This window comes from Moschus berezovskii, chromosome 23 (assembly GCF_049115385.1).
Source record: "Moschus berezovskii isolate FMDL1 chromosome 23, NW_MosBer_1.0, whole genome shotgun sequence".
NCBI classification, from domain to species: domain Eukaryota; kingdom Metazoa; phylum Chordata; class Mammalia; order Artiodactyla; family Moschidae; genus Moschus; species Moschus berezovskii.
The window spans coordinates 41,968,567-41,983,029 of NC_142482.1; the positions used below are offsets into that span (position 1 = coordinate 41,968,567).

A 14,463-nucleotide genomic window follows, 5' to 3' on the forward strand; every position below is an offset into this window, starting at 1 on the left:
TGGGTGAGGAGGACAGTTAAATGGAAGGACTTTGAATGGCAGAACTATTCAGATATGTACATGTGTACCATGAGCCATCTAAAATTTCCTTTGGCAACTCTGAAGGGAATTTGTTTACTTCATTCCCTTTGAAAAGTGAGTGTTCAAATTCTAGGTTCATGTATTCCTTTCAACTTTCAGAGACGTGGATTTAGTGTTCCAACAGCATCTGTTTTGTATTTCTTGTTTTTTAATTTATTGTTTTGTATTTATTGTTTTTTAAATTTCCAGTGTTTTTCTTGTTTACAGCCAAAATAACAGCAGGAAATCACTGAAATGCTCTATAGAATATTAACATTTTATCATTTCCTAAGAATTGCTACTGTTACAACTCGTGTATTCAGATGCCAAAGGGTAGATATCAGTTAGCTTCTTCTATATAACAAATCACTTCAAACCTTAGTTGCTTAAAACACTAACCATTAATTTATCTCACAATTATGTGCGTCAGCATTTGAGCTAAGTTCAGCTGAACAGTTCTTCTTGTCTTGGTTGGACTCACTCAGATGTCTGCAGTAGGCTTCTGGGTCTACTTAGGGTTTCCTGATCTAGAATGCCACAGTGGGCATGGTTTCCACCTCCTTGATGTGGTGTCTTGTCTTCCAGTACGGTGGCCTGGAATGTTCATATGGGCAAGGCCGATTTCCAAGTCCTTGTGACAGATTTATTGTTTAAGATATGGCTACTCTCCTGCTTGCCTGTCCTGTCTTTCTTTGTGCATTTTTTACCTCTACAAATAGTAACTGTTAGGGTCTGTTCTTTGTTCCACATGGAGGGTCTAGGAGGTCACAGTGTATTTCCATAGCCTCTTTCCTCAGTCAACAATAAGTAGGGGCTTCCCTGTTGATCTAGTGGTAGAATCCTGCTGCCAATGTAGTGAACACAAGTTACATCCCTGGTTCAGGAAGTTCCTACATGATGCAGAGCAACTCAGGCCATGCGCCACAGCTACCCAGCCAGCACTCTAGATCTCATGAGCCACAACTACTGAAGCCGGCATGCTCTAGAGCCCGTGGTCCCCAACAAGAGAAGCCACAGCAATGAGAAGCCCTTGCACCGCAGCTGGGGAAAGGCTGCATGGAGCAATGAAGAGTCACAACAAAGACTGAGCACAGCAAAAACAAAAGAAAAAATCCAGCCAATGGGAGGTCTTTCCTGTTGGCCCGGTGGTTAAAGTCCTCACTTTCACTGCAGAGGTCGAGGGTTCTAGCCCTGGTCAGGAAACTAAGATCCACATACCATGCAGCATGGCCAAACATTATAAAACAAAGAGAACAAATCAGTAAATGGGGACACAGAGGGGTCTGTCACCAGCAATGGCCCTACATGGAACTGCTCAGATTCAGAGTGAAGATTTGACTGATGGGAAATGGGAGCTGATGAGCAGAGTATTTTTCCTTTCTTCTCCTGGGCTGGGGATCTGTTGGATGTCTCCTAGGACATGCTTCAGGGGGACAAATGTGATTGAGCACCCAGTTACTCCATACACTGGAAAAGACTCAGTTGCTGGGAGGGATTGGGGGCAGGAGAAGAAGGGGACGATAGAGAATGAGATGGCTGGATGGCATCACCGACTCGATGGACATGAGTTTGAGTGAACGCCGGGAGTTGGTGATGGACAGGGAGGCCTGTTGTGCTGTGATTCATGGGGTCGTAAAGAGTCGGACAAGACTGAGAGACTGAACTGAACCGAACTGAAATTGAATTTTAAGACTTTTCATGAGATTGGGAGGAAAATCCAGAGATGTGACAGGAAAACTCTATTAGTTGAATTAGAGGCTAAGTTGCTGTAGGAGAAAAACCCTGACAATCCAGTAGCATAAAGAAGAGTCTTTCTCTGTCTACCACTGTCTTTGTCTCCTGCTTTCTCTTTCACACAGGGGCGTAGCTTGTCAATAATTGTAGAATATTTCTGCTCCACCTTATTCTTAGTGACTCCCAACATTTGAAGGTTTGTCAAGATCTCTGAATGTTCTAAAGAGAAGGATCTCAGTCAGCATCTAGATGGAGGCTGATTGGAAGGTGGACCATCAGGGAATAACTTCAAATATGTAAGTATACCACTGATAGCTTACGGTGAACGATGTAAGATTCGTGAACACCAAAGAAGATTTAACTTCAGGACCAGGGACTAGGCTTGATCAATCAAGAGCTTTTGTGTAGCTGAGTTTTATTAAAGTATAACAAGCGACAGAGAAAGCTCCTGACATAAACATCAGAAGAGGGATAGAGTGCCCCCCTGCTCGTCTTTAGCAGGATGTTTTATGTCTGTTCAGTTCAGTTCAGTCGCTCAGTCGTGTCCGACTCTTAGCGACCCCATGAATCACAGCACACCAGGCCTCCCTGTCCATCACCAACTCCCGGAGTTCACTCAAACTCATGTCCATCGAGTCGGTGATGCCATCCAGCCACCTCATTCTCTGTCTTCCCCGTCTCCTCCTACCCCCAATTGCTCCCAGCATCAGAGTCTTTTCCAGTGAGTCAACTCGTCGCATGAGGTGGCCAAACTATTGGAGCTTCAGCTTTAGCATAAATCCTTCCAATGAACACCCAGGATTGATCTCCTTTAGAATGGACTGGTTGGATGTCCTTGCAGTCCAAGGGACTTTCAAGAGTCTTCTCCAGCACCACATTCAAAAGCATCAATTCTTCGGCGATCAGCCTTCCTCTCAGTCCAACTCTCACATCCATACATGACCACGGGAAAAACCATAGCCTTAACTAGACGGACCTTGGTTGGCAAGGTAATGTTCCTGCTCTTTAATATGCTATCTAGGCTGGTCATACCTTTCCTTCCAAGGAGCAAGCGACTTTTAATTTCATGGCTGCAATCAGCATCCGCAGTGATTTTGGAGCCCAAAAAAATAAAGTCTGACATTGTTTCCACTGCTTCCCCATCTATTTCCCAAGAAGTGATGGGACCAGATGCCATGATCTTCGTTTTCTGAAGGTTGAGCTTCAAGCCAACCTTTTCACTCTCCTCTTTCACTTTCATCAAGATGCCTTTGAGTTCCTCTTCACTTTCTGCCATAAGGGTGGTGTCATCTGCATATCTGAGGTTATTGATATTTCTCCCGGCAATCTTGATTCCAGCTTGTGCTTCTTCCAGCACAACGTTCCTCATGATGTACTCTGCATATAAATTAAATAAGCAGGGTGACAATATACAACCTTGACGTACTCCCTTTCCTATTTGGAACCAGTCTGTTGTTCCATGTCCAGTTCTGACTGTTGCTTCCTGACCTGCATACAGGTTTTTCAAGAGGCAGGTCAGGTGGTCTGGTATTCCCATCTCTTTCAGAATTTCCCACAGTTTATTGTGATCCACACAGTCAAAGGCCTTGGCATAGTCAATGAAGCAGAAATAGATGTTTTTCTGGAACTCTCTTGCTTTCTCCATAATCCAGCGGATGTTGGCAATTTGATCTCTGGTGCCTCTGCCTTTTCTAAAACCTGCTTGAACATCTGGAAGTTCACGATTCACATATTGCTGAAGCCTAGCTTGGAGAATTTTGAGCATGACTTTACTAGCATGTGAAATGAGTGCAATTGTAGAAAGCTATTAATCAGATTAGAGAGACACCTGAAGGCTGATGGAGTTTCACCAGGCCTCTCTCCCACGATATGCATTTTTGAGATAGGATGGCAGGAGGTATGTCATCCCTCAGCCATAAAACAATTGATGTGAAAACTGGTTTGTTGAGCGATTATCAGCCAAAAGTTAGTCTTAGGCGGAACCATTTTGAAGAAAGGCAAATTCCAAAGCAAATACATATTTCATTAACATAGCTTAAGAAAAACATTTCCATAATAAAAATGCATTGGTTAGCTCAAGGTTTGAGAAAAGTTAAGTTCAGGTGGAACAAGGTATCGTCATGGCGACAGAGAATTTTAAGAGAAAAAAGTCTGACACTTGTAGTGTGTTTCCTCCTGCCTCTTAAGAGAGAGAGGAAAAATGTCTGACACTTGCAGCCTATTTCCTCTGTTTGGAGACCGCTGGCCTTCCTGCTTGTTACCCCCTCACCTTTTTCAGGAGAAGAGTGGGGAGATGCAAGTTTCTGTCTGTTCCTCCACAGTTAGCCCTAAGTTGGGGCGGGGGGCACAGGCAGCCAGTTAGGAGCTCTTCCTTAGTTTCCTACTGTCCTGTTGGATCCAGGAACATAAGCCCTGGCAGGGGCCTGGACTACACGATAAGGAGTGTCTCCTCTGACAGCAGCCCCAAAACCTGGGCGGCCACACATGTGCACAATCTCCTTTAGAGACACTGGTGACCTGGGGTGGGACAGAGGGAGAGCACGATGATGGCACCTGTTGGCTTCTCAGGAGTTTGGTGAGGATTGCAGTTGACGCCGAGATACTTGTTAGAAGTCTTAGCTTTTAGGATAAGGAAATAGGCTCTTTCAGGGACAAGCTGGAGGTTTCAGACTGTGTCTCTGTGCTGTTCCATGGAGAGATAGCCACAGTGAGTTTGGGTGAGTCTGTTAAGAACTGTATCTCAGTTCCTTATAGCCTCAGGGATTTCATGGACACAGTTTTATTGGCATTCAGAGCTCTATGTTTTGGAGGGTCATGTCTCAGGTGGAAGTCTTCAAAGATAAGGTGCCAGCTGTGGGACACTTTGCTTCTCAGGGAGAAACTGGCAGTGATGACTTCCCTCCTGATTGTATATTTTGGCTCCAAGAGTGGGGTTTATGTAGAGATTTTGTCTCTGCCTCTTCTAATGATTTATTTTTTTTTTAATCTTCTAATCACTGTGGATGCTGATTGCAGCCATGAAATTAAAAGATGCTTACCCCTTGGAAGGAAAGTTATGACCAACCTAGACAGCATATTAAAAAGCAGAGACATTACTTTGCCAAGAAAGGTCCGTCGAGTCAAGGCTGTGGTTTTTCCAATGGTCATGTATGGATGTGAGAGTAGGACTGTGAAGAAAGCTGATTGCTGAAGAATTGATGCTTTAGAACTGTGGTGTTGGAGAAGACTCTTGAGAGTCCCTTGGACTGCAAGAAGGTCCAACCAGTCCATCCTAAAGGAGATCAGTCCTGGGTGTTCATTGGAAGGACTGATGCTAAAGCTGAAGCTCCAATACTTTGGCCACCTCATGCAAAGAGTTGACTCACTGGAAAAGAGTCTGATGCTGGGAGGGATTGTGGGCAGGAGGAGAAGGGGTCGACAGAGAATGAGATGGCTGGATGGCATCACCAACTTGATGGAGGTGAGTTTGAGTGAACTCCGGGAGTAGGTGATGGACAGGGAGGCCTGGCGTGCTGTAATTCATGGGGTCGCAAAGAGTCGGACACGACTGAGTGACTGAACTGAACTGAACTGAATGATTTTAGTGTGGGGGTTTTTATTATTCACCTTGTGTATAGGATTCATGCAGCTAGTTTCTGCATTTCTTTTCGAAGAAGTTTTTCTGTGTAAAACTGCAGATTCACTGTGCCCATGGGAGCGGAGGAGATCTGGAGTCAGTATGTCATGAGTGAACAGGAACCTTCTACCCTTTTGATCAGCTTCCTCTCTCCTTTTCTCTCTCTGACATGCTTGTTGCTTTGTGTTTCTGTCTGTCCCTCTTTTTCTCATTCTCTAGTTCTTGTTCTATTCAAGTCTTTTTTCTTTTTAGACTTTTCATTTTGAAATAATTAGATTGAAGGGAAAGTCCAAAGTTAGTAGAGAGAAGTAGAGAGAAGCCCTCTTCCAGGGAATCTTCACAACCCAGTGATCAAACTGAGGTCTCATGCACTTCAGGCATATTCTTCACCATCTGAGCCACCGGGGAAGCCCAAGAATACTGGAGTGGGTAGCCTATCTCTTCTCCAGGGGATCTTCCTGACTCAGGAATTGAACCAGAGTCTCCTCCATTGCAGGCGAATTCTTTACCAGCTGATCTACTAGGGAAGCCCATTATACAACTATAATACCATTTAATAACTAGGAAACTGACATAGGTACAATGTGTGTGTTTAAGTCTATGTAATTTTTTCCCCGTTTCGTTTCCTGTATCTACCATCACAATCAAGATATGGATTTATTCCATCACCACACACATCTCCTTTGTGATACCCCTTTAGAGTCACTTCTAGCCCCTCCCTTCCCCTGAAAGTGAAAGTCACTTAGTCAGCATCTGACTGCTTTTGACCACCTCAACTATATAGTCCATTTAATCCTCTAGGCCCGTATACTGGAGTGGGTAGCCTTTCCCAAGCCAGTAATTGAACCAGGGTCCTCTGTATTGCAGGTGGATTCTTTACCAACTATCAGGGAAGCACCGGCTCCCCTGAACCCTCTGTAAAACCATCCCTAACTCTTGCTAAGTCACTTCAGTCATGTCCGACTCTGTGTGACCCCATAGACGGAAGCCCACCAGGCTCCCCTGTCCCTGGGATTCTCCAGGCAAGAACACTGGAGGGGGTTGCCATTTCCTTCTCCAATGTGTGAAAGTGAAAAGTGAATCTGAAGTCGCTCAGTCGTGTCCGACCCTTAGCGACCCCACAGACTGCAGCCTACCAGGCTCCTCCATCCATGGGATTTTCTAGGCAAGAGTACTGGAGTGGCTTGCCATTGCCTTCTCCGAAGGCAGTACTAATTTGGTCTCTGTCTCTATTATTTTGTTATTTCATGGGTATATAGATGGGATCATATTTAACTTGTTAACATAGACTTATTTTCATACAACATAATACCCTTGAGATTCATCCAAGATGTTGTCTGTGTCAATAGTTTATTCTTTTTTTATTATCAAGTAGTATTCCATGGTATGTGTGTACCATTATTTGTTTAAAATATTTTAGTTGTTTTCAGCTTTATGCTGTTAAAGATACTGCTGGTATGAAAAACTGTACACAGGTTTTTGTGTGAAATAATTTTTTTTTCTCTGTCATAAATGCCCAAGAGCTTGATTACTGGGCTGTATGGCAAGAGCATATTTGGTTTTTAAAGAAATAACCAAGCTCTTTTATCAAGTAGCTGCATCATTTTATATTCTCATTAGTAATGTATGAGTGATTCAAGTTTTCCACAGTCTCACCTACATTTGGTATTGTTCCTATATTTTTCATTTTTGTTGTTCTAGTAGGTGGGTGGTGATATGTCTTCATGGTCTTAGTCTGCGTTTTGCTGATGATTAGTGATGCTAGACATGTTTTCATGTTTCATAAAGACATCTTTACCATCTGTATATTTACATTTGTGAGTTATCTGCTCAAAAATTTTTGAGTTATTTTCTTATTGTAGAGTTTTGAGAGTTCTTTGTATATTCTAGATATGAGCATTTTCTATGAGAAGCAGTTTGAAAATATTTTCTTCCAGTTTGTAGCTTATCTTATTATTCTCTTAACAGGGTCTTTAACAATGTTTTTTAGTTTGATGAATCCTTATTTGTAGAATTAAAAAAAAATAGATCCTGCTTTTGTTGCATTATATTCCAATATAAAACAAGAATTTTGAAAAATAGCATAGGAAAAAAATCATGTGATTTCAAGTAAGCATTCCTAGATAATGTCAAATTGTTAGCCAACATTATTTTCCCAGTTAATATTTGCATCAGCAAGATAGAACCGGGAAGAAGTGTTAATAGCAGGTCTATGATTCTCTCCATCTCCGGACACCCTATGCCATATTGATCTTTACTTGGTCTCCTTATAAATATTATGTTGGGATTTAATTATTGGAGAGATTACTGAGAAAATTCTAATTTAAGACTATTTTAAGGAAGAGATAGTTTCTCTCTGAAGACAGAATATTATTAAAAAAAGGAATTTATAGTTATATGGGTAATGGTTGGCTATAAAATGTAAATTAATTATAGAAGCTCTCTGTGCTTTTCTGACTAATAACATACAAAAACCAAGATGCTTCAAACCTAAATAGTTTTCTCTGGGATAGCTTATACTACTAACTGCTGCTGCTGCTGCTAAGTCACTTCAGTCGTGTCTAACTCTGTGTGACCCCATAGTCGGCAGCCCACTGGCTCCCCCATCCCTGGGATTCTCCAGGCAAGAACACTGGAGTGGTTTACCATTTCCTTCTCCATACTACTAACTAGCAGTGGTCTATCACTCTGAAACAAAGTGTGTTCTAGTGGGGAAAAGAAATTTTATATTTTTGAAGCTGCATTTGATGGTTAGGCCAAAGCCTTCCATAGACAGATGTTAAGTATTCCTGCCTTTTCCTTGTATAGTCAAGTATGTAAGTTGTTTTGAAACTGAGTGATCTTCAAACTTCAATACACACAATAACCTTCAAGTTTCTTTCAATTTACTTTAGCAATTATAGCTATCTTGATTACCTCAATCATGTGCATCGTAAATGGAAAGATGAGCTGAACTGTAGGAAACCATGGACGTTCCATTTAAAAAGTCAGTAGTTTTTCTGTTTGTTTAAGTAAATTATTGCAGCTCTCTGATAGCAATTCAGCAATGTCATAGAGGACTTGATATTTTTCCTTAGCCACATTAGAAGTTTGGGAGTAAAATGTGGGTGTTGCCATTTAATATATTACCTTAAAGGTTAGAATCTGCCTAAACTTTAACTCTGTGATCTCTTAGAAGTTGGCTGTAATTTGCTCTATGACTCAGGGACTCAAACAGGGGCTCTGTAAAACCTAGAGGAATAGGATGTGGAGGGAGGCACAAGAGGAAAGGAACATAGGTATACCTAAGGCTGATTCATACTGATGTTTGACAGAAGCTAACACAATATGCCTAGAAAATCCCATGGATGGAGGAGCCTGGTAGGCTGCAGTTCATGGGGTCGCTAAGGGTCGGACACGACTGAGCGACTTCACTTTCCCTTTTCACTTTCACACATTGGAGAAGGAAATGGCAACCCTCTCCAGTGTTCTTGCCTGGAGAATTCCAGGGACAGGGGAGCCTGGTCGGCTTCTGTCTATGGAGTCATACAGAGTCGGACACAACTGAAGTGACTGCAACAGCAGCAGCAACACAGTACTGTAAAGCAATTCTCCTTCAATTAAAAATACATAAATTTAATTAATAAACAAATAAAAAAAGAAATTTTAAATGAATACTATGTGAATTGTAGGTGAAAATTAACTTATATTTAAAGTTAAGTAACTGAACGAGTTCTTATTTATATATGCAGGTTTTTTTTTTTTTTTTTGCGATTGTGTGAAAAAATCTCAAGTGTTTAGTAAAATACCTAAGCCATTAAAAGAGGACAGCTAAAATAACTGCAAAGTGTAGGGAGTTATCTGACCTCTGTCATTCATGAGAAGTTACAAAAGAGGCAGATTAGGTATCCTCTTGCATTTTCTTTGATATTCATTTTTCCTGAGGAATGTCATCTGTCAGCAGCTAGGCAACATCAGCTAATTAATAGTACAGGACATCCATTCCTCAGAGACTTCAGCCAGGTAAACAGTTTTCACCAGACCAGTTTTACTGCCGTTTCATACCAATCTCATGCTTCCATAATGAGCTCTCTGTCAGAGAGCCAAGGCATTATATTCAGAAGGAATCCTGAGAGTTTGAAATTGCCTTTGTATGTCATCCTACCAGCTAGACAGAATGCCGATCTTCAGTACAATGTGAAGGTATTTGAAGTTATCAAGAGAAAGCATCTTCTTGCTTCAGGAAAACGTAGGGATATTCCAGTGCTGGTAGAGTCAACTTGTGTAGTCATTTCATACAACCTGTGTCCTTGGTCTACATACTCATGTTCCAATGCCCAGTACTGTATTAAAGGCAGGAACTTGGAAAGGAGGCAGAGAGCTTAGTACACTCACAGAAGGTGAATAAGACTGAGGGGACTGGAACTTGATCTCTGTAGTACTTTAGGAATTGGTAAGTTAGCTTGTTTTCAGTTGCAAGTGTTCTTTAAAGGTTACATTGAGTAACGTCCAGAATTCCTATAGAAATTCACCAACTTAACTGTTCCTTATGGAAGCCAACATTTTATTCCTAGACATTTCATCCTATTGTAGTATATTCATTATGTCTCAGTATGTATATATGGAAAAATTGAAATACAAGATTTTTGGCTGTAATAAAACATGTCCTTCTGTAATCGAATAATAGCATATATGTGAATGTGAAAATATTAGACTATACACTTTCACTTTTTCCTCTGCTCCTATTTGCTGTGAAATTACAGAATGTTTCTTAAAGTGTATTGTCAATATCTGTAGTTTTAAAATGTTCATTTTCTTAAAGAAATGAACATGTGTACTTTTCCACATGCCAGCTTGCAGTTACAACAATGAATGTCCATTTTGTGGTTACTGTGTCAATGCATTTTTGAATATTGGTAATGAAAAATGATCATTCTTTGATTGAGGAGAAATACCAATTTGAGAGGAGACACGTGGGTCAGAAAAGGTGATCTGAATGTTTAATTTATCAGTAAATTAGGCAGATGACAAGGTGATGCGTAATGTACACTGGTGACTGTCCTTCCATCCTGCACACACTTATGAATGGACTCTACGATTTGTATGAATGCTCCTGGTGTCCAGCTCAGATCTTTTCTACTGGCTGGTGCACCAGTCCACACCGTATTTGTCATGAGTGTTGACTGATAGCTTCACAGCTCTTTCCTTCTTCAGAAAATTGCTATCAGTTTATCGGAGCCACATTGCCAGGAGGTCTCCTGAATGTGCTTGGGGCAGCTTGCAATCAATGACAGACTCGTGGGATATATAAAAGGCTGCATTTTTGTTAAGATGGGACTGCATCTGACACAATGCATGCTCCACAGCTTGTTATTCTGTATAGTTGTAACTAGACTCATTTAAAAGACTAGGTATTTAGATTTACTTGAGTGAAAATTAAATTTAAAATTCAGTTCTTTATCTGCCCCACTTGAAATGCTCATGTAACATTGATTGTGTAAGTGAAGACAGAATATTTTTACCAGGAGATAGTTCTATTTGGAGAGTCATTTTCCAGCTTTCTATGGGATCAGTTCAGTTCAGTTCAGTCGCTCAGTCATGTCCGACTCTTTGCGACCCCATGAATTGGGCCTCCCTGTGCATCTCCAACTCCTTGAGTTCACTCAAACTCATGTCCATCGAGTCGGTGATGCCATCCAGCCATCTCCTCCTCTATCGTCCCCTTTTCTCCTGCCCCCAATCCCTCCCAGCATCACAGTCTTTTCCAGTGAGTCAACTCTTCGCATGAGGTGGCCAAAGTATTGGAGTTTCAGCTTTAGCATCAGTCCTTCCAATGAACACCCAGTTTCTTGATATTCCATTTGAGATCACATCCTTGCTTAGCACATTTGTCTGCTCTGTTTTGCTTCCCTGATTCTCTTTGTCTTGAGGACATTCAATCAACAAACAGTAAAGGAATTCCCATTTCAACCTCTTCTCCCCAACCTTGCCAAACTCTGTCCATACTGATTAGAAGTGTTATTTCTGAGATTGTGATTGACCCATTTCTTCCTCATTTATATGCTCTTCATTGCCATTAAAATATTGATAGTGAATAATCCTGTCCCCTATAGGAATTCCAGGCATTTAGTTGTTGGTAATATATGAAATTGAAATCAACAGGAAGAAAATATAAGTGCAGGTCACTGGATTTTGAACTTCTACTGTGAACTGACTACTTCTGCTGTTTAGTCGTTAAGTCGCGTCCAACTCTTTTCGACCCCATGGACTCTATCCCACCAGGAATTTCTGTACTGAAGTGGATTGCCATTTTCTTCTTCAAGATATCTTCCTGGTCCAGGGATTGAATCCGTGTTACCTGCGTTTCCTGCATTGGCAGGCAGTTCTTTACCACTAAGCCAAGAGGGAAGCCCATGAACTGACTGTGCACAATGAATAAATTTTTGGAGTTCTTGTTAAATTGGTATAGTAATTTTAGGTATCTTAAGGGCAAGAGTGAAGTGCTATAATTGAAGGTTATTTTCAGGCCCTGAGCAATTTACTTTTTAGTACTGTACAAAAAGACCAGGATATAGAATTCACTAATAACGTGAATTAGGAGTACAGTAACTATTCTGCCAAAATGTTTACATGAAGCAGTATCATAGTCATACTTTGAATGTAATATAATCCTTTGTACAAGTACATTCTAGCTCATACATTTCTATATCTGAATGCATTTTAGAGATTATTTTGTATTATTCTATTCCATGTGAAGTGAAAATCGTTCAGTCCTGTCTGACTCTTTGCGACTCCATGGACTATATAGCCCGTGGAATTGTCCAGTCCAGAATACTGCATTGGGTAGCCTTTCCATTCTTCTGGGGACCTGCCTAACCCAGGAATAGAACCCAGGTCTCCCATATTGCAGGTGGATTCTTTACCAGCTGAGCCACAAGGGAAGACCCTATTACATGTGATGTGCATATCTGGTTATGTAGAATTATGAGATACATATTTAAAATAAACTTTGTCCCTTTGTCTACATCTTTCTTACTCTTTCTAATCACTCTCCCTTGTTTTCCCTCATTCCCACTTTTTCTAAAATGTACATATATAATGACCATATTTAATCCTATTAAACTCAATCTGAAAGAGGCACTTTATAAGGATGATTGATAACCAAGCTTCATGATTTTATTTTATTATTATTATGTATTATTTTCTTATATTAATTATCAGTATATAACTCAATATATAACTTTTTGTGATTGTATAGAGCTCAATTTCAATAGGTACATCATTTATTTAAATAGTTGCATATAAATCACATGACCATGTCTTTGAACATGAAAAATTTTCCTCTTTATCCCTGCACGTTCTTTGGAAGATACTTTTAATAAATTGCTAAATGCTTGATTTGACAGGAGCCATGTGCTAACAAAGGATGGAACAGAGAAATGAAAGCTCTTTCGCTGGATTTATCTTACTGGGCTTCTCTGACAGGCTTGAACTTGAGCTAGTCCTCTTTGTGGTCCTTCTGATCTTCTACATCTTCACTTTGCTGGGAAACACAACCATCATTGCATTGTCCTACTTGGACCCACGTCTTGATACTCCTATGTACTTTTTCCTCTGTAACCTGAGCTTTCTGGACATGTGCTACACCACCAGCATTGTTCCCCAGTTCCTATTTAATCTCAGTGGAGCAGACAAATCCATCTCTTTTGGTGGCTGTATAGTTCAAATGTACATCTCTCTGGCGCTGGGCTGTACAGAATGTATTCTTCTAGGAGTTATGGCAATTGACCGCTATGCAGCTGTTTGCAGGCCCCTTCACTACACAGTAATCATGCACCCCCGTCTGTGTGCCCTGATGGCTTCCGCTTCATGGATCACTGGTTTTGCCAACTCCTTATTGCAGACAGTGCTTGTCTTCCTTTTACCTCGTTGTGGAAGAAATAAATTAGACCACTTCTTTTGTGAGATCCCTCCATTTCTCAAACTTGCCTGTGTTGACATCACTATCAATGTGTATGCGAGTTTCTTTGCCAGTATCATCATTCTTCTCACACCTGTTACGTTGATTGTGTTCTCCTATGGTCGGATTGTCAGGGCGGTCTTAAGAATCAAGTCCACTGCAGGGCAGAGAAAAGCATTTGGCACGTGTGGATCCCACCTCACGGTGGTCTCCCTGTTCTTTGGCACAGCCATCTATGTGTATTATCAGCCCAGCAGCAACAACTCCCAGGATCAGGACAAGTTCATGTCTCTCTTCTACACTGTCATCATCCCCATGACCAACCCCCTCATATATACACTGAGGAACAGGGATGTGAAGGGAGCGATGAAGAAGGTGCTTTGGATAGACTCTGACTCCAGATGATGGGTGAGGAGGACAGTTTAATGGAAGGACCTTGAACACCAGTGCTCTTTAGATGTATCTATGTGTACTGCACAGGTCATCTCAAATCCCCTCTGACAACTCTGAAGGGAATATGTTTACTTCATTCCCTTTGAAAAGTGAGTGTTCAGATTCTATGTTTATGTATTCATTTCAACTTCCAGAGATGCTGATTCAGTGTTCTGACACCATCTGCTTGGTAGTTACTGTTTTAAAAATCTCCAAGGATTTTTCATATTTGCATTCCCATTTGGGTACATTGTTCCACATGTATTTGCAAAAAACATGAGCTTATATCATATGAAGCCTAAATAAGAACATAAAACCATGGAAACACTGTAAGGAATATTATTAATAATATTTTCTAGGAGTTAGTAGAAGATACCGTTCATTCTTTTATTTTGATCATGGCTCTACTAAAATTCCATGGTTTGACTGTTTGATCAGATATTTTTCACTGATGTAAGTGGAGCACTTGTGGGGAAAATAAAGTTGAATGTCAAAGAATATCTTGCTGCACTAATCCCGATACAGCCATTCAGACATCAGGTGGAACTGTAACCTCAGCAGTGGGGCAGACATACTGGGTAGGGTCATTTCAGAGAAGGCTGCGCTTGGGACTCGCTGAGTGAAGGGTGTGATGCACTGCTGGCAGTAACAGTGGTAGCCCTTCGTTGGTAAGAACACCAGG

At 41.1% G+C, this 14,463-nt stretch overlaps 1 protein-coding gene across 1 annotated transcript; it reads left to right on the forward strand.

The window, feature by feature from the left end:
* Nucleotides 1–12,779: 12,779 nt before the first annotated feature.
* Nucleotides 12,780–13,754, forward strand: LOC129550919 (olfactory receptor 2B8-like). The gene has a single exon (XM_088831471.1). It carries the CDS (start codon nt 12,816–12,818, stop codon nt 13,752–13,754), a length of 939 nt encoding a protein of 312 aa, XP_088687597.1. The 5' UTR covers nt 12,780–12,815.
* The last annotated feature ends 709 nt before the right edge of the window (nt 13,755–14,463 follow it).